Source organism: Megascapheus bottae, chromosome 33 (assembly GCF_031878675.1).
Source record: "Megascapheus bottae isolate mThoBot1 chromosome 33, mThoBot2.hap1, whole genome shotgun sequence".
In the NCBI taxonomy this organism is placed as follows: domain Eukaryota; kingdom Metazoa; phylum Chordata; class Mammalia; order Rodentia; family Geomyidae; genus Megascapheus; species Megascapheus bottae.
Window position 1 is genome coordinate 8,543,498 of NC_143541.1, and position 18,068 is coordinate 8,561,565.

General features: G+C 63.9%; 1 protein-coding gene across 5 annotated transcripts in view; it reads left to right on the forward strand.

Annotated features, from left to right (window-relative positions):
• Window positions 1-16,538, forward strand: part of Iqsec1 (IQ motif and Sec7 domain ArfGEF 1) — an 89,408-nt gene extending 72,870 nt beyond the window's left edge. For 3 of the 5 annotated variants that reach the window (XM_090323817.1, XM_090323814.1, XM_090323815.1), the window contains exons 5-14: window positions 1,232-1,354; window positions 2,066-2,232; window positions 4,314-4,453; window positions 4,798-4,827; window positions 5,830-5,955; window positions 6,892-6,991; window positions 7,817-7,978; window positions 8,564-8,740; window positions 13,528-13,577; window positions 14,483-16,538. In XM_090323817.1, the coding sequence (XP_090179943.1) occupies window positions 1,232-1,354; window positions 2,066-2,232; window positions 4,314-4,453; window positions 4,798-4,827; window positions 5,830-5,955; window positions 6,892-6,991; window positions 7,817-7,978; window positions 8,564-8,740; window positions 13,528-13,577; window positions 14,483-14,920 (1,513 nt within the window). In that variant the 3' untranslated portion in view covers window positions 14,921-16,538. The remainder of the gene's footprint in view (window positions 1-1,231; window positions 1,355-2,065; window positions 2,233-4,313; window positions 4,454-4,797; window positions 4,828-5,829; window positions 5,956-6,891; window positions 6,992-7,816; window positions 7,979-8,563; window positions 8,741-13,527; window positions 13,578-14,482) is intronic. The other 2 variants (XM_090323818.1, XM_090323819.1) reach the window with 1 other exon arrangement.
• Window positions 16,539-18,068: the final 1,530 nt, after the last annotated feature.

Sequence of the window (18,068 nt, forward strand, 5' to 3'; positions counted from 1 at the left end):
AAAGCCTCACTTCCCGTCGTGAGAAATCCCACCCAGTGTCTACCCTGCCTCTCTCCGTCCGTCCTGCACACTGTCCTGAGCAGAAGCGTCTTGGCTGTCTATACAGAGCAGGAGGCCGCCTGCCCTCCTTCTGGGGACAGGACCCCAGCCCTGGGTTTGGGAAATATTTAGACCCAACAGAGGCAGACGAGTGTCCAGTGTCCAGTACAGTCTCTCCCCCCCTGGCCCAGCCTTGCCCTCTGGAGGGCAGGGGAGCTGCCAGGGGCAGGCATGGGTGTGTGGTCTGGGCTTGGCAAGCATCCCTGGTGCCTCGGAGCTGGAGGTCAGCGCTGCACCTCTTTGCTCCACAGACTGGACACCAGAGACTCCCCCCCCCCGCCATGCATGTGCTCATGCAGCCACGCCCCAGGCTGCACACAAGCTCACACACGAAGGAGTGAAGCGGCTGGGTGCATGGCAGGCGAGAGCTCCTCCGACCCAGACACACAGGCGGCGTCTCTGCGTGCTCAGGCTTTGTGCCCCTCGCTGGACCTGCCCCGTGCGGACGTCTCTCTCCTCTCTAACTTTGTGTGTGTAGGGAGAGCAAGCTCACTCCTGGTGACGTGGTGTCAGCCCAGCTCAGGTCCCGCTGCCCAGTGTCCTCCAGGGTTCCTGGTCTCAGGAAATCCGCACATTGTTCTCCCTCAGAAAATAGCAATGGCCTGAGGAAGTAGCAAGGCCCCCAGGCCATTTCCCAGCCTGCCTGCCAGCCCGCAAGTCTGCCCGCCCGCTCCAGGCCGCGTCCCTGAGGTCGCAGCTCCCATGCCAGACGCTGTGCTCTTGACAGCCACGGCTGCGACCCGCAGTCGCGGGCATGCCTGCTGTAGCCCGCCTCTCAGCTCAGGGCTGGTGGGGAGGCCCTGCAGGGTGGTTCTGGGGCAGGGCCAGTCCGACACTGCTCATTGCCTCACTGAGGTACCTGTGGGTTAACCTTCAAGTGTCCCTGGAGCGTCACCTGCCAAACACAGGTGGCCACATGTCCCCACCAGGTGAGAGCAGAGCCTGTGACCTGGGGTGTGGCCCTGGCTTGGGGCTGGTGGGCTCCTTGGAAAGGTGAAAGATCCTGAGGTCGTGTGGCTGGCTGCAGGAGAGCCTGGCGTGGGCCCTTCCTGCCCAGAGGCGGACGGGCCTGGGCACCACCTTGGGGAGAGGCAGCCCCCGCTCTCACACACGCCATCTGCCTCTGTTCCAGCTGCGTGGTGGATGAGATGGATTTCTCCGCCATGGAGCTCGACGAGGCCCTCAGGAAATTCCAGGCACACATCCGCGTCCAAGGAGAGGCCCAGAAGGTGGAGCGGCTCATCGAGGCGTTCAGGTCAGCCTGTGTGCCCAAGCAGGGACCGTGCGCCAGCTTGAGGCTCCCTTGTGCCAGCAGCAGTCCGACGGCCGCTCAGGCAGTGGGGCTGGGCAGTGAGGACCCTCGCCCTGTGGTCCCAGCTGGGCAGTGAGGGCTACTGGGCCGGGCTTCCCACCACAAGGTTAGGACAGCCACAGCACGGCTGCGCAGCAGAGGAGAAGGAAGCAGTGGCCTAGGATTCGGGGAGCCGCTTCGCCTAGCTCTGCGCAGCAGAGTGGGCACAGCCCAGGTCAGCTGTAACCATGCAGGGCTCCTCCAGGGCTGCTGCGGGCGCAGTGGGGCTGGGTCTGCACCAAGCCAGCCCTCGGCCTTGGCACTGGTGGCAGGCCAGGAGTGAGGACCCAGGGATCTTAGCAGGGTCTGCTCCCTCCCTCCAGGATGGCTTCCCGCCCCAGCAGACCTCGCCACCCTGCCCTCCTTGCTGCCACCAGGGGCCCTGGGACAAGGAGGGCAGGAGGAAGGGCGAGGGGGTGGGGAGGGGCTCCGCTGCCATGGCCGCCCACGCGTGGAGCAGGGTTAGGCTGCACCTCTCCCTGCCGGCTCCCTGGGGTTCCAGGCCTTCGCGAGGGGGGCAGGGGAAAGGCTCTGGGGTGCTCCCCTCGGTTGTGCTCGCATCCTTGGGGGCGGGGCATGTGGCGCCCCAGGACTCCAGCCCCTCTCTGCCCTCAGCCAGCGGTACTGCATCTGCAACCCCGGGGTGGTGCGGCAGTTCCGGAACCCGGACACCATCTTCATCCTGGCCTTCGCCGTCATCCTGCTCAACACCGACATGTACAGCCCCAACGTCAAGCCCGAGCGCAAGATGAAGCTGGAGGACTTCGTGAAGAACCTCAGAGGTGAGGGCCGCCCTCCCGCCCCAGGCGCGGGCTGAGCTCGGTCCCAGCCCAGGGCCTGGCTTGGGGTGCGTTTCCTGCCTTCCCAAGACGCCTTGCACGTCCGCGGTCACCTGTGGGGCAGCTGTGCTGGAGAGGCCGGGGCTCTCCTGCTGCGCCAGGAGGTGCCAGAGGCTGGCCGGGCAGCTCCCTTTTGGGGAGCCCCCCTGGAAGGAAGAATTGGGTCCCCCCCTGTCCTGGGAGATTCTTGCCGCAGAACGGGGGGAGAACTGGAGCGCCGACTGACCTGACTTCATCAGTCCTGCCTCGTCCCGGGGAGGGGGTCAGGGCCCTCGTTGGCTGTTAAGCCATCAGCTGCCCCGCTCTGCTGCTGACTCTCTGTCCCCGATTTCTGGGCAGAACCCCACCTTCCCCCTCTTCCTCTGGGGTTTTAGGGCGGCCTCACCCTGCTGCTGATGCAGCCTTTGTAACAGGCGGTTCAGCAGCGCCAGTCTCTCAGAGGCCATGGCCCCCACTTGATGTCTGCAGCCCTATGAGAGCATGGTTTTCAGTGCGCTGTGCCCCTAGAAGGCTCCGCAGTGCGGTCCCCAGGGTGTCTCCTGGCCAGGAGGAGTGCTGGGTGTGGGGGAGGGAATGTCACCAGTGCTAGTGTGGAGAGCGCAGCGTGGACCAAGGCCCAGGGGCCCCTGTCTGCCTGGGCCTGCGCCTGCCCTCAGCCTTCCTTCCTCCCTCATGGGCACACTGCCCACACAGGGTGGAGGCAAAAAATGACTAATCCCAGCGAGGGTCTCTAGGTCAGCCACTCTCATGGCAGAGGCTGTGACTGTCCCCATAGCCGCCCAGAATTCGGAGAGTGTGAGGAATCTCACTGCCCAGGTCAGGTCCTGAGCACCCAGTTCCTGTGTTTGTGTGTATGTGTGTGTGTGTGTGTGGTGTGTGGTGTGTGTGTGTGTGCATGTGGTGTGTGTGTGTATGGGTTTGTATATACACGTGTGGTGTGTGTGTATACACGTGTGTGTGTATACACGTGTGTGGTGTGTGTGTGTGTGTGTGTACACACACGTGTGTGCACCAGGGCCGAGGCACTGTCACTGAGCGCTTTTTGTTCAAGGCTGGTACTTGAGCCACAAGCACCACATTCAGCTTCTTGGTGGTTCCTGCCCGGGCTGGCTTTGAACTGTGATCCTCAGAGCTCAGCCTCCTGAGTAGCTAGGATGACAGGCGTGAGCCACCACGCCCATGTAGTCACCACTTGCTAAGCCAGGGATGGGACTTCCTTGTCACATCTCCCTTGGCTCAGATAAGGCGCTGGCCGAGACCACAGAGGAAGGTGAGAAGCAGGCCAGGAAGGCCCCGGTCCCCTGGCTCAGGCCAGTTTTCTGGGTCCACGGCCCGCTAGTTCTGCTCCCCACAGACTGCCTCGGTGGGCCCAGCAGGGCCGGCTAGGCTGCAGGAGAAGCCTTGGGTCTTTAGAGTGGCAAAAGAGGCACGCAGCATTACGCCTCGCTCCGAGTCTTGTTTTTTGTCATTTGGGGGTTTGGTTGGTTGGTTTTTGTTTATTTTTTTTTGCCTGCCCTGGGGCTTGAACTCAGGCCTGGGCATTGTCCTGAGCTTCTTTTGCTCAAGGCTAGTGCTCTACCACTTGGGACACAGCACTACTTCTGGTTTTTCTGTGTATGTGGTATGGGGGAATTGAACCCAGGGCTTCATGCTTGCTAGGCAAGCACTCTACCACGAGGCCTTGCTCCACCCCCTTGGTTGTTTCTAAGTGAGTGTTATCTTCACACAGCCCACACGCCTCTCCATCTGCCCTCGTGCACTCAAGACCCAGCCTCGGTTTCCCTGTGGAGTGGGGGCCTGCTCCCCCTCGCCGCAGGCTGTGCTGTGCAGGCGGGGAAGTGTCTGCCCCTGGGTCTGGGGCGCCTCCTGGATTTGCCTTGGACGAGGAGTGCTGCATAGTGTGCGCGGCTGTTCCCCTGGCTCTTAGGGTTCTGTTCACATTAGTATGCCAGGGTGACCCTGGGACCCTCTGTGGGCAGAGCCCTGCTGCCCCGGCCCCTCATCCCCAGCCGCTGTCCCCGCAGGCGTGGACGATGGTGAGGACATCCCTCGGGAGATGCTGATCGGGATCTATGAGCGGATCCGGAAGCGGGAGCTGAAGACCAACGAGGACCACGTGTCCCAGGTGCAGAAGGTGGAGAAGCTCATCGTGGGCAAGAAGCCGGTACGTGCTGGGCGGGGCCGCCTCCCCCGCCGCTGGCCAGGCTCACGGCTCAGGCTGCTGGACGCTGGGGGATTGAGGCTGTGGCCCTGGGCCCCGCATTAGACCCCGAGGCCCTCGGGGAGTGGCAGGCCAGGCGCGGCGTGTGGTCCAGCTCAGCCCAATGCTGGTGGCTGGAGGCTGGTGGACCCAGCCTCCCTTGGCGGGGCTCTGCACCCCTGCTGTGGGGTGCCCTGGAAGAGGGGAGGTCCACTCTGTCCTCTGCCTGGGGTTCCTTGGGGCCCAGATGCAATCATAGGATAGTAATACCTTTTCGTGGGTTGGTTTTTGTTTTTTGCTCCCCACAGATTGGATCTCTTCACCATGGACTTGGCTGTGTGAGTCTTCCTCTACTTTTCCACTCCACTTGCCGATGGGCCCGCCTGCAGTATGCTCCCCACGCCCCTGTCCCTCTGCATGTTCCCGGGGACCCTGTGTGCATCCCTCTGTCCCTCTGCGTGTTCCCGGGGATGCTTCTCCAGGGTGATCGAAGCCTGGGGTCACAGCCTCATACCTCTGTGGGTCCCAAGACTGTGGGGACGTGAGAAGGCCGTGGGGCCAGGTCAAAGCTGAGAGGCTCCAGACACATCTGACCTGGACCTGGGAGCGAAGTCCTCCCCGAGGCCTTGAGAGCTCGAGCTACCTGTGCCTGCTCCTCCCCACCCTTCTCCGCTCACCGGCCCCTGAGTATCATCCTCCCCCCCCCGCCATTCTCCCCACCGCTGCCGGGGCCGGCCTGCACACCCTCGTGCCTGACACAGGTGTCACACCAGCCCTCATCCCTCTGGGCACCTGCACACGGGCAGCCTCCTGCAGAGCCCGCCGTCCTGCTCTCCCCCTCCCCCCTGCAGCCCTTCCACTCCCCTCCACTCCCGTGGGCCAGCCTGGGCCACACACTCCTCCCCTCAGCAGCCTCTGTCGGAACTCATCCCCATTGTCCATGTCTGTGTCCTGCGGGGACTGGCCTGCTCCCACAGGCATGCTTGGGCCTGGACTCAGGGCAGCTAGGCTGTGGCATGGTTGGGGGTGAGCCTGAGCCCACGAGGAGGGTGGCAGGGGTGCAGTGGGAAGGGTGGGATACAGCAGGGCACCAGATGCCAGGCTGTCAGCTTGGGACCTTGAATGGGTCTTCTGGGCATGGAGCCCACGGGTGCCTCGTGAAGAAAGGAGGTGAGGGGCATGGAGAGCACAGCTGGCAAAATTGGCATTCCCAGCCCGCCCCACAGGAAGGGGGTCTGCAGGGCAGAGGCAGGGTGGCAGCTGCCCAGCTGTGCTATGCCGTGGGGTGGCAGGATTCCTGCCCGAGGGCGGTGACCACGGCAGGCTGTGTCTCCACACAGGTGCTCTCTCTGCCCCATCGGAGACTGGTCTGTTACTGCCGACTCTTCGAGGTTCCAGACCCCAACAAGCCCCAGAAACTTGGGCTGCACCAGCGAGAAATTTTCCTCTTCAACGACCTCCTGGTGGTAGGTGACGGAGCCGCAGCGGGGGCCCGGGGTCTGCCGAGTGACAGCACGCACGCCTGGGGCTGTGTGGGTTCCAGGGGAGAGCTAAAGCCAGTAAAGGCAAAAGCAAGGCTATGAGAACGTTCCCTGGCTCTGGTGAGCACACAGAGGGCTTTACTCCAGCCCTGGTGACCCGAGTGGGGCAGGCTGATCCTGGAGGAGCTACTGGCTGGGCAAGTTCTGATTGTAGAGGGAGGCGGGCAGGGAAGCCCGTGGACTGTGGTCCTCCTACTTCCCTCAGAGGTCTCAGCGAATCCCCAGCCTCAGCCAAACATGGAGCCCAGCCAGGCATGGGACTTTCTGACTGGCCCAGCTTTGGAGCTGGGTAGAGTCCTGCCTACCAGGAGCTAAGGGGCAAAGGAACCCAAGCCAGGTTGCCAGCCCGAAGCAAGTAACTCCGCCTGCCACGCCGGGCAGCTCATGTCCTCCTTCCGGTTCCTGTGTGCTTCAGGCCCGGCTGCTCTTAAAGGCCTCCACCCCCACTGCTGGGGTCCAAGTCCAGATAGCGGCTTCCGACGGTTTAGCTAAGAGCCCCTGACCTCAGCTTCCTCCTGTGAGCTGAACCCCGGGACGTCCTGTGGCTGCCATGTGTGCCCAGTAGCTCTGGGCAGTGGGGCTCCCTGGCCTGGCACCCAACCCCCCCTCCAGGCCCAGACCTCCTCCACGGCCAGCCCCCTCCAGGGCTGTGCTGCCTACAGCGTCCCTGCTGTCGTGGGATGGTAGTGCCCTCAGCGTCCCTGCCGTCGTGGGGTGGCAGTGCCCTCAGCGTCCCTGCCGTCGTGGGGTGGCAGTGCCCTCAGCGTCCCTGCCGTCGTGGGGTGGCAGTGCCCTCAGCGTCGCATGGGAGGCCCCCCTCACCCCCGTGCTACCCCCTGAGCTCTTCCTCTGCCCCCCAAGGTCACCAAGATCTTCCAGAAGAAGAAGACCTCGGTGACGTACAGCTTCCGCCAGTCCTTCTCCCTGTGTGGAATGCAGGTCCTGCTCTTCGAGAACCAGTGTGAGTCCCCGGCTGGCAGTGCAGTGTGTCTGCCACCGTGCCAGGACCCTGGCCTGCAGGGTGCTGTGCCAGGGCAGGCGGGCAGCCCTGGGGTTTAATGGGAGGCAGAAACGGGTGTGTGGGTGTAAAGGGTCCTGGGAAAGCGTGGAGTAAGCCGTGTGTGACGTGTGGGCCCGACAGCCCAGGCCCCTGCCACGGGTGCTGTGGATTCCAGCTGGCGTGTGCCACAGCGTGTCCCAGCTGCGGGCCTTGCCCCTGTTCTTGACTGCCACATCGGCGTGTAGCCCTGCTCCACGTACACGTGCGGGCACCATGAAGGTGATGGAGGCCGGTTCTCGAGCCCTCGGAGAGCTCTGCCAGCTGGGGGAGCCTGGGACTGCAGGAAGCTTTCTCCTCCCTGTGATGCCCTGCTGCTTCCTGTCCCCGGCCCCTTCTCATCAGCTCTAAACCTGAACCGTGCAATGGTCAGGAGCCATAGTGCCCGGAGGCCAGGGCCCCAAGGACCCCAGAAGCTGCTGGGTGGTGCCGGGGTCTGGACATAGCCACATCCCTTCACCCCCAGGTACTCAGGAGGGGATAGATCCAGGGGACAGGCAGTGACACCCAGGCCAGATGCCGTCTGCCTTCCTGGGGTGGCATCTGGCAGTGACCAGGCCCCACAAGGCAGGGCATTCAGGCAGGACGAGCAAGACTGTGTGCAGGCCCAGACACGCTGTAGGAAGCCGAGGCCCTGTGTGCCCTCTCCCGTGCCCCAGCACGCGTCTGCTTTCTGGACGTGGCGAGGCTCCGGCAGAGCCTGCTGAGCCCTGCCTCCTCGCCTTGCAGATTATCCTCACGGCATCCGCCTCACGTCCGCCGTCCCTGGGGCAGACGTCAAGGTGCTGATCAACTTCAACGCCCCCAACCCTCAGGACCGGAAGAAGTTCACGGACGACCTGAGGGAGTCTGTTGCAGAAGTACAGGAGATGGAGAAGCACCGGATAGAGAGTAGGTCCTGGGGGAGAGCGCGGAGAGGACGCGGGTGGGTCCAGAGCTGGGTCTGAGGCCTCCTCTGCTGACTTTCCGCATCATAGGAAGCCTGCGTCTCCCGTGGTGGGGCAGAGGCCGTGGGCAGAGGGGGTGGGGGGCAGGGACTGTGCCTCCCATGGTGGGGTGGAAGCCGTGGGCAGAGGTAGGGGCTGCTGAGAGTCCCCAAGCTAGAGATGTGACACCCCACTTCTTCCACTGCTCTGCATCCTCAGTGTTGGGACCGTCCAGGTGCCTGTGCCACAGGGGCAGAGGGCTTCTTGGCCTGTGGTCCCGACCCCTCCTCCCTGCTGCCCGCCCTGCACCCCAGCCTGGCCTCCTGCCCCAGGCCTCTGCCGGGCACGGCGCTGCGGGGTCACGGGCAGGTCTTGCTTTGCCTTCCAGCCCCTCAGTAGGCACTCTGGGTCACGCCTCTGCCCGTCTGGACAGTGGCCTGGCAGAGGCTCTCCCCTCGCAGAGCTGGTGGGACCCACGCAGGCCAGCAGGCGCCCCGTTCACGTGAAGGGCAGCAGCTCGGCCGTAGCCCTTACCTGCCTCTCTTTACAGCGGAGCTGGAGAAGCAGAAGGGCGTCGTCCGGCCCAGCATGTCGCAGTGCTCCAGTCTGAAGAAGGAGCCGGGCGCCGGGACGCTGAGCCGGGCCTGCCTGGATGACAGCTACGCCAGCGGCGAGGGCCTCAAGCGCAGTGCGCTCAGCAGCTCCCTGCGAGACCTCTCGGACGCAGGTAGGCACCGGGCCCCATGGGCGGGCTCGGGCAAGGAGGGGACTGGAGGCCAAGCCTCCCCACACACGGCGACCTGCGAGGGTAGAACAGGGCATCCAGTCTCAGGGCACGGGCAGATGTGAAACAGCTGCAGAAGGTCTGGGTTCCTTTCTGTGCCCAAGGGTTTGTTGATTGCTTTACTGACCTGTGCAAACCACTCTAAGCCCCGGTCAGCCCGGTGTCCAGAGTTCTCTGTGCTACTGCATCCTGGTTATTTTCCTGATGAATGAAATTGGTGAAGCCCTCTGAGCTGCCTGGGGATCTTTTTGCTGCCATCCTGGTCTTGCTTTCCTCCGGGGCTTCTTTCCTAGGGACCAAGCTTCTGTCCAGTGCTCAGTCAGTGGCCCCGTGACTGTGGCTGGTTCCTGGGTGCTAGGGAGCCCTGGTGGACACCGCCTGTGGTGCTGTCTCCTTGTTGGTATGTTTCAAGTTGCTGCCAGCAAGCCGCAGCCCTCAGGCCTACTGGGCCCCAAGGAGCCAGAGTACTTGAAGCTCAGGAAGCTTCTAGAGCCTCACCCCGGCGACTGGGAGAAGGTAGCCCTGTCCACCGGGGTGGACGGACTCCTCGGAGGAAGGAGACCCAGCGCCCGTCAGACCTCTCGCAGGGCGTTTCCTGGAGCAGCAGGCTGGCTCTGAGAGCTGGCGTGGGCCTTGTTTGCGTAGGGGACCCCAAGCCTGAGACCGGCCCGGCAAAGCCTGCCCCCGACTGCACCCCAGTCCCTTCGTGTGGCTTGCTCGTTCCTCGGAAGTTGTTTTTCTTTTGTTTGCGCGTGGAGTTTTGGTTTTTCTTTGCTTGTATCATCTTCTTCCATAGTGAAAGCGTTACCTCCATTGCCAGAGCTCCTCAACCTGGGACAGGGACCACAGAAGCTGCCCCCGAGGCCATGACGCCTGTCCAGTCCCACATCTCACGGTGCCAGCGGCTCCTGTGAGCCCCTCGGCCCTGGTTGAGAACCCCTGGTCGCCCAGTGGCTGCTGGGCCGCCTGCGGCTGTGGCCGGGGCCTGTTGGAGTTTGTGCAGTGTGGCAGCCCCACCCTCCCTCCCGCTACCCACGGGGCCCCAGGAAGCAGCAGCCTGGCCTAAGGCCCAGTCGAGCTCTGGGTGGTCAGGTGCCCTCCGAGCCCAAGGGACACCCAACCGGCAGAGCCCTCACAGAGCCGAGCACAGCGGAAGTGTACGCCCGAGCCCAAGCCATGGAGGCCAGCAGCCTGCCCAGAAGATGCCAGGCAGAGGAGAGGAAGGGGTGTGAGGCACCTGGACCCTCCCCCAGAAGGTGGTCAAGACCACAAGGAGGGCGCTGGCAGGAGGGCGGCGAGGGGCTGCGGCCTGAGACCCGGTCACGAGCACAGGAGAGCCAGCGCCGGCCTTCTCCTCCGCGGGCCAGGTGCACACTGTCCCGCTGAGCGCCCGGCACTCTTCACTGTGGGCCTGGCCCCATGGCGTCTCTGAGCCTCAGTTTCCCCAGCTGTTCTAAGGAGATGGGAGAAGCTGACCGGCAGCCAGGGCTGGAGAGCGTGCCGGGCTGCTCTAGACCGGCACCACTATGGCTCCAGGCAGATCGCGGTGGACGCCACCGAGGACCTGAGAGCTGCTGCGCATGGGCAGCCCAGGCCAGGCACGCGCTGTCCACACCGAGCAGACTGAGAAGGGGGAGCCGCGTGCTGTGCCTGCCTGCTCATTCCACGGGCCAGGCCCAGGGGAGGCCTGGGAGCACGGCGTCTGGACACGCGTGGAAAGCAGGCCCAGGGGAGGCTGTGAGCATGGCGTCTGGACATGAGTGGAAAGCAGGCCCAGGGGAGGCTATGAGCACGGCATCTGGACACGCGTGGAAAGCAGGCCCAGGGGAGGCTGTGAGCACGGCGTCTGGACACGCGTGGAAAGCAGGCCCAGGGGAGGCTGTGAGCATGGCGTCTGGATATGCGTGGAAAGCAGGACCAGGACAGGGCTATGAGCATGGCGTCTGGACACGTGTGGAAAGCAGGCCTAGGGGAGGCTGAGCACGGCGTCTGGACACATGTGGAAAGCAGGCCCAGGACAGGGCTATGAGCATGGCGTCTGGACACACGTGGAAAGCACCAGGCCCAGGACAGGGCTGTGAGCATGGCGTCTGGACACGCGTGGAAAGCAGGCCCAGGGGAGGCTGTGAGCATGGCGTCTGGACACGCATGGAAAGCAGGCCCAGGGGAGGCTGTGAGCATGGCGTCTGGACACACGTGGAAAGCAGGCCCAGGGGAGTCTGTGAGCATGACATCTGGATACGCGTGGAAAGCAGGCCCAGGACAGGGCTATGAGCATGGCGTCTGGACACACGTGGAAAGCACCAGGTCCAGGGGAGGCTATGAGCATGGCGTCTGGACACGCATGGAAAGCAGGCCCAGGGGAGGCTGTGAGCATGGCGTCTGGACACGCGTGGAAAGCAGGCCCAGGGGAGGCTATGAGCATGGCGTCTGGACACACGTGGAAAGCAGGCCCAGGGGAGTCTGTGAGCATGGCATCTGGATACGCGTGGAAAGCAGGCCCAGGACAGGGCTATGAGCATGGCGTCTGGACACACGTGGAAAGCACCAGGTCCAGGGGAGGCTATGAGCATGGCGTCTGGACACGCATGGAAAGCAGGCCCAGGGGAGGCTGTGAGCATGGTATCTGGACACGCGTGGAAAGCAAGCCCAGGACAGGGCTATGAGCATGGCGTCTGGACACACGTGGAAAGCACCAAGCCCAGGACAGGGCTGTGAGCATGGCGTCTGGACACGCGTGGAAAGCAGGCCCAGGACAGGGCTGTGAGCATGGCGTCTGGACACGCGTGGAGAGCACCAGGCCCAGGACAGGGCTGTGAGCATGGCGTCTGGACACACGTGGAAAGCAGGCCCAGGGGAGGCTGTGAGCATGGCATCTGGACACGTGTGGAAAGCACCAGGCCCAGGGGAGGCTATGAGCATGGCGTCTGGACACGCATGGAAAGCAGGCCCAGGGGAGGCTGTGAGCATTGTGTCTGGACACGCGTGGAAAGCACCAAGCCCAGGACAGGGCTGTGAGCATGGCGTCTGGACACGCGTGGAGAGCACCAGGCCCAGGACAGGGCGTGAGCATGGCGTCTGGACACGCGTGGAGAGCAGGCCCAGGGCAGGCCACCAGCTCTCCTTCCAGCTGAGAAGTGGAAAGGTGGAGGCACGGGGGTGCATGCTGAGGCTGTCTGGAAATCCAGGCTCGGGCCGCCTGGGCGGCCCACATCCAGGAGGCAGGTTGGGAGGCAGTGGTGCCAGGCCAATCTGCCATTCTCCAGACCTCATCCCGATCAACGAGCTAACAGGGCGGCACGTCACCCGCCACCCGAGCAGGTCATCAGCGTGAGACCAGTCGATGACTGTCAGAGCCGGCCTGGTGGCTCGCACCTGTAATCCTAGCTACTCAGGAAATTGAGCTCTGAAGATGCAAGTTCAAAGCCAACCCAGGAAGACAAACCTGAGACACACATACACATACACACAAACTACAGTAAAAATGGCTGGAGATGTGGCACCTGCATTCAGGGAGGCTGGCACTGGGATTAAGCGCAGGAAAAGAGTGACAGGGAGGTACAGTGAGCCCGAAGGGCAGGGAAGAGGACCGGGGGCTGGGCCCTCCCCGTCCAGCACGGGCCAGCCTCCCCTCGGTGCCCTGCGGCTTCAGCAGCTGGTGGCAGACACTCCCGAGCTGGACCGGTGCTGGGGCTTCCCTCTCCTGCCTCTCACCCAGGGCTGGACGTGGGCCAGGCGGCCAGGCAGAGCGGCCTGATGGCCTCTGTCCCGTCCACCGACCTCTGTGTCCAGCTGCCTGGCCTGTCTTGGACATGCAGACCGGGGCCAGTGAACATGAGCCGCCTCTCCGCCGTCCAGGCTTTCCAGCCCAGAAATGACAGCCGCCGTGGGCTGGCCTGCCACACCCTCAGTCCTGGTTTCCACCCGAGAGTCAGCGAGAGAGTTGAGCGGGATCCAGAGGGCTCTGTGCTGCTGACGTCCCGCAGAAAGCCTCGGAGAAGCCCTCGCCACATCAGAGGCCGGAGTGGGCCTGGGGTCCTGATCCTTCCTGAAGAGCTGGCGTGGTTGGGTCCCTGAGCCTGGGTGGGTCAGAACACCTGGCTTACGAGGGAATGGCTGCAAAGCATTCTGGGAGGAAGATCTGCCTCCAGCCAGGACACTGCACAAACTACAACTCAGCCCAGAGACAGGGAGGGGGCCACCAGTCTCACCTCCTCCTGCCCACTCCCTGCTGTTCCCTGAAGACTGTGGGGACGTGTGTGTGTGTGTGTGTGTATAATGTGCATATATATATATGTATGTATGTACGTACGTGAGCATGCACGTGGACGTGACACGCGCATATATATATATATGTATATATATTTGTGTGTGTGGTGTGTGCGTGTGTGTGTGCTCCATGGTACAAAGCCTGGGGGCAGTGGTGGCTGTGGGTGCTACTACAGAAACCGCCCCCGGCCAGCCTCTGAAGCGCTGCGGCAGCCTGGCCTGGCCGGGTCTGGGGTGGGCGGCGGGGCCCCTGCTCGGCCTCCGCCCCGGAGGGGAGGGGGGCGGGCCTGGGTTTACAGACATTTTTTCCCTCCACCAAGCGCTCGCTCCCACAGCACTGCTGCCAGCTCCCCCATGCGCCCGCCCTCGCCCGGCGCTGGCGGGCAGGAGCAGAGGCGGGGGGCGGCCCCGTGCCGGCCTGCTGGGCGTGTCTAACCTCTGGTATTGCATGTTCTGGGCAGGGAAGCGAGGGCGACGTGGCAGTGCGGGATCGCTAGAGAGCAATGTGGAAGTAAGTAGGAAGCCGGCGGCCTCCTGGCGCCCCGCCCCGGGTCCTGTCTGTAGTCCTCCTCCTTTTTTGCTCTTCCTTCCCCTTCCCCGGAGACACGGCCTCAGCCCCTGCCCCGCCTGCTGCCTGTGCATGCGGCTTCTCCCCGGAACCACCCGCGCCTCTGGCTGCCTCTCTCCCACCCCAGGTTGGGTGGCTCTGGATGGCGTGTGCATTTCCTCAGAGCCCTGCCCCGCCCCAGCATGGTTAACTGCCCTGGCTTTCTGCCCCTGCCCGGGGCCGCCCCTCCCCATGCTCGCTGCTTCCTTGCTGCCATCCTCGCTTCCCTCGCTCTGCCCTCCCGTGGCTTCCTCCCGAGTCCCGCTGGCCGTCTGCCGTCAGGACACCGTGGAATTGCCCAGCCAGGGTGCGGGAGGAGCGTGCAGAGGAAGCGAGGGCGGGTTCACGAGATTTCATTCATCCTCCATCTCTCCAGCGCCGTCCACGCCGCCACCTCAGCTAGCAGATCTTGCTCTGTGTCCCCTTCTTGGTCTGGTTTACAGTAGGGAGCTGGGCCTGGCCCATCACGGGCTCCAAGGCCTGTGGACCCCTACAGGGGTGGGGCCAAAGCTCTGGGCCAGTCAAGGGGGCCTGGGGTCCAGGGCTCAGCCTGGCACCTATCACGCACCGCCCCTCCCAGCGCACAGACCCCCCCCCCCCTCCACTGTGTCCCGAGACACCACAGGCAGACGGTGGGCACAGCCCACGGGGGCCCCAGCTTCTCCCCTGCAGGAGGGGCTGAGCCCGCCACCTCCGCCCGGCAGGGGACTGAGGGCTCAGCACCGTGGGTGACGCTGACGTGGAGAAGGATGGTTCCGACCTGCGCTCTGAGATCTTTTAATTTTGATTTCTATGAATTTCCTTTTTAGGGTTCCATCATTAGCAGTCCTCACATGCGCCGGAGAGCGACATCAACACGAGAGTGTCCATCTCGCCCCTCTCCGGCCATGCCTAGCTCGTCCTCCCTCCTGGGCTCCCTGTTTGGGAGTAGGAGAGGGAAGCCCCCTCCCCAGGCCCCCCCACCACCGCCCCACCCCGCACACGTGGCCGGCCACCTCCCCGGGCCCGTCGAGGGCCTGCCACAGGCCCCGGCACACGGGCACCATGCCCAGTACTGCCACCTGCAGAACCCGCCCCCCTACCACCACCACCACCACTACCACCCGCCCCCCCACCTGCACCACCACGGGCACCCCCCGCTGCCCCCCCACACCGGCCACGGGGGCCACCACCACGGGCAGCCCCCCGCCCCGCCCCCTCCCGGCAGCAGCAAGGCCAAGCCCAGCGGTATCAGCACCATTGTGTAGACAGCCAGGTGCCGCCACCCTCGCCAGCCCGCACAGAGGGCTGCCAGCGCAGCCCCGACCGGCCCAGGGCACCGCACCGCCCTTCCGCGCCCCTTCTCGGCCTGGAAGGGCCTCGAGCCCCCGGCTGGCCTTCCGTGGAGCGGAGCTCCTGCCTTGACTTAGCCTTGGCGCCTCGGGCTCGCCCCCTCCACCCAGAGCAGGCAGGGCCCGAGGCAGCCCCGGCGCTCTGCCCCTCCCGACACACACCCGACACCCCAACCTAGAGAAAGAAGACAGGAGATACGAAAAAGCAGACAAAACAGAACTTACCCCAGACTCACTGCATTATTGCTCTGTTCTTGACAATGGGCAAAAAAATTAAGTAGACCTGATATGGTTGATGAAAATACGTAAGTAAACTTTATATAATATAAATATATAAATATATAAATATATAAATATATCTAGTGTCTAGGCAGTGTTTGTGTGTGAGAGAGATGCGCATTCAGGCCACCTCATGCGGGAAGACCGGCCGTAGACCATGTGAGCACGTAGACGGCACTGCTCTGCTAGAACAACTTCAGACTCTGCCCTCGGGGGCAGCCGGACCCCGCGGTCCTTACTGTGCCAAGTGACAGAGCCCCTGCCCGTCTAGAGACGCCCCGCGCTCCATGTAAACCCTTGCTTTAGTAGCAGCACCACGCTTGGTCACCGTACTGTAACTAGGTCAGACGGTCCCCTCTGCCATGGCCCTGCGGGACAACCAGGTTAGAGCGGCTGTCCCCGGACGTGGGCCCCACACAGCCACAGGCGCAGCCGTGCGCTCCATGGCCCACAGCCCTTTTCTATGCACATGTTGAGCCAGGCCCCCGGCCCGAGGGCTTACGACAGTGACCCTCTCATCCTCGCCCCATCACCCTGTCATCCATCCCAGCCACACAGGCAGGAGCTGAGTGTCCCCGGAGGGCGGCGTGCACGCTGGCCGGCCCAGGGCTGTGTGTGTCCCCCATGTTGTGCGCTGAGTGGCAGCTGTGTGCTCGCAGCCCTGGCGGGCAGAGCCCCACCGCCCTTCCCAGCCCACAAGCTGCCGGGCCCCAGGCCCCCGCGTGTTCTTGTTGCTTCTGTGTGTGATGCCATCCGCTCCCCCGGGGCTGCCCGCTGCCCAAGTCCACTGCAGTCACCCGTGGCCGTACTTTGCAGTTTCAGCCTTTCCAGCCACTGCAGCCTCCTGTGCCGTGCTCCTAAGCCTGGGACCCAGGACTACCCAGAGAGGGTGAAGCTGCCGCCTGCCTGCGGAGCCGGCTCTGGCCTTGTCCCCTGGCTGGGGTCACCCGCTCCCCTCCTCGCCCCTCATTCATCGAGGTCACGAACCAGCATATCTGCAAGCTCAGCACTTTGTTAGCACAGAGCGCAAGCCGGCGGCTGAGGGTCCACCGCCTCGCTCGAGCCCTTTCTCTGGCCTCTGTGCAGAGAGAGGGGCGTGTGGGTCCGCGCAGTCCGGCGGGCGTGTCCCTCCGGACCGGAGGCCTGTGCATGCCGTCAGCCCCAGCTGTGAGGCTGCGCTCTGTATTGTACATTTGCAAAAATAGCAGTGTTACTGTTGACAAATAGTGAAGTAAAGTGATAACACAGTAAGCACGTCGGCGTCTCTTTACCCTCTTCTGTGCACGAACGCCAGCGTCACAGCCCTGCTGTGTCCCGGGGAGCGGGATGGATGGTGAGGCTGGGACAGCAGGCCCCGGCTCGGGAGGTGGAGTCGATGTTTCAGAAGGGCAGCTGCTGCTCAGAGGGGTGGAGCCAGGCAGCAGGTGGGGCTTGGCAAGCATGGCTGCTGCCAGTGCCACTGTGACGTGGCTGTGGCCTGTGGGGGGGGAAGGCCACGTGTGTCCCCCCGCCTCACTCCCTGGCCCCCAGGTGAGCGCCGGTGATGGCCAGGTGCCCTCAGCAAGGCAGCCACAGTCGTCACTGTCTTTCCTGGGACACAGGGACATCATGGTTGTGTATTTTTAAGTTGCCGAATGAGCTGTACCGTGATGTAACAATAAAGCTCATCCTGATGGGATGGGATGTCCGGCTTCTGTGTCTCCAGCCACTGTGCCAGGCCCTTCCCAGCGTGGGGCGGCACGAAGGTACCTGAGCCACGCTCCCCTCCCCAGGAGATCCCGCCTGCCAGGGGGGAGGGCGGCCCCACAGGAGCCATCACCCTCCCTACAGAAGCTGCCCGTGACGACCCAGTGGTGACAGGTGGGCTTGTGGGGAGGGCAAGGCGGAGGCAGGGAGAGAGGGAGGGAGGGGAAAGGGAGGGGGCAAGGATGAAAGGGGAGGAGCCCAGGAATGGGTCTCTGGGCAGAGGGAATGAAGAGTGGCAGGAATGGGGGAGGGGAGGGAGGACACTTGGCGGCCTGGCCCCCAGGCCGCTGCAAGCATGGTGTCAGCTTGCCAGCCCCCTGCCCCTCCCTCCTGAGCTAGCTGGGCTTGTCACCCCACGTGGTGGCAAAGGAGAAAGGGAAGGTATTTCTCAGGAAGGGCTGGGTCCGCCTCCCACCTCGGTGGATGGGCCATGTCCACTGGGGACAGGTTGTGCTCTGCGTCTCCTGACTGATTCACCAAGGCCATCTGAGTCACTCGCGCTCCCTCAGCCAGAACGCGAGCCATCTGCTACCTCCTCCAGCCTCGGATCCAGCTTCAGTGCCATTTCCTGATGAAAATCCTCCGTGGACCTGACTCAACCACCCCGGCGCCTCACGTGCCACAGGGGCCCAGTCAGACGGCTCAGGTGCCCCCGCCCCGGCCGCAGGCCGGGCTCCACATCCGAACACCAGGGCAGCCCTGCCCCGAAGGCTGCGGTGAGGTAAGGGGAAGTCGTGCCTGTGCTCCTGCTCACACACTGTAGACGCCCAGGGCTTCTCTGCGCCCGGGGCTCCTGGTGGCTGACTCCCCAGCACAACTTGTCGACAGGGCGAGCACAGAGCCCACAAGTACCCCGGATCCAGCCGGGGTCCAGCACAGTTGTACTGGACACTCTCCATCCACCCCATATGCACTGGCTCTGCTCCAGGGGGCCGAGACGTCTGCTCCATGCAAGAAGGGCAGGAGGGCCGCGTGAGCACAGGCTGGCGTGGTGGCTGCTTGGGCAGGCCTGGCAGGGTGGCTGCATTCGCTGGCAGCC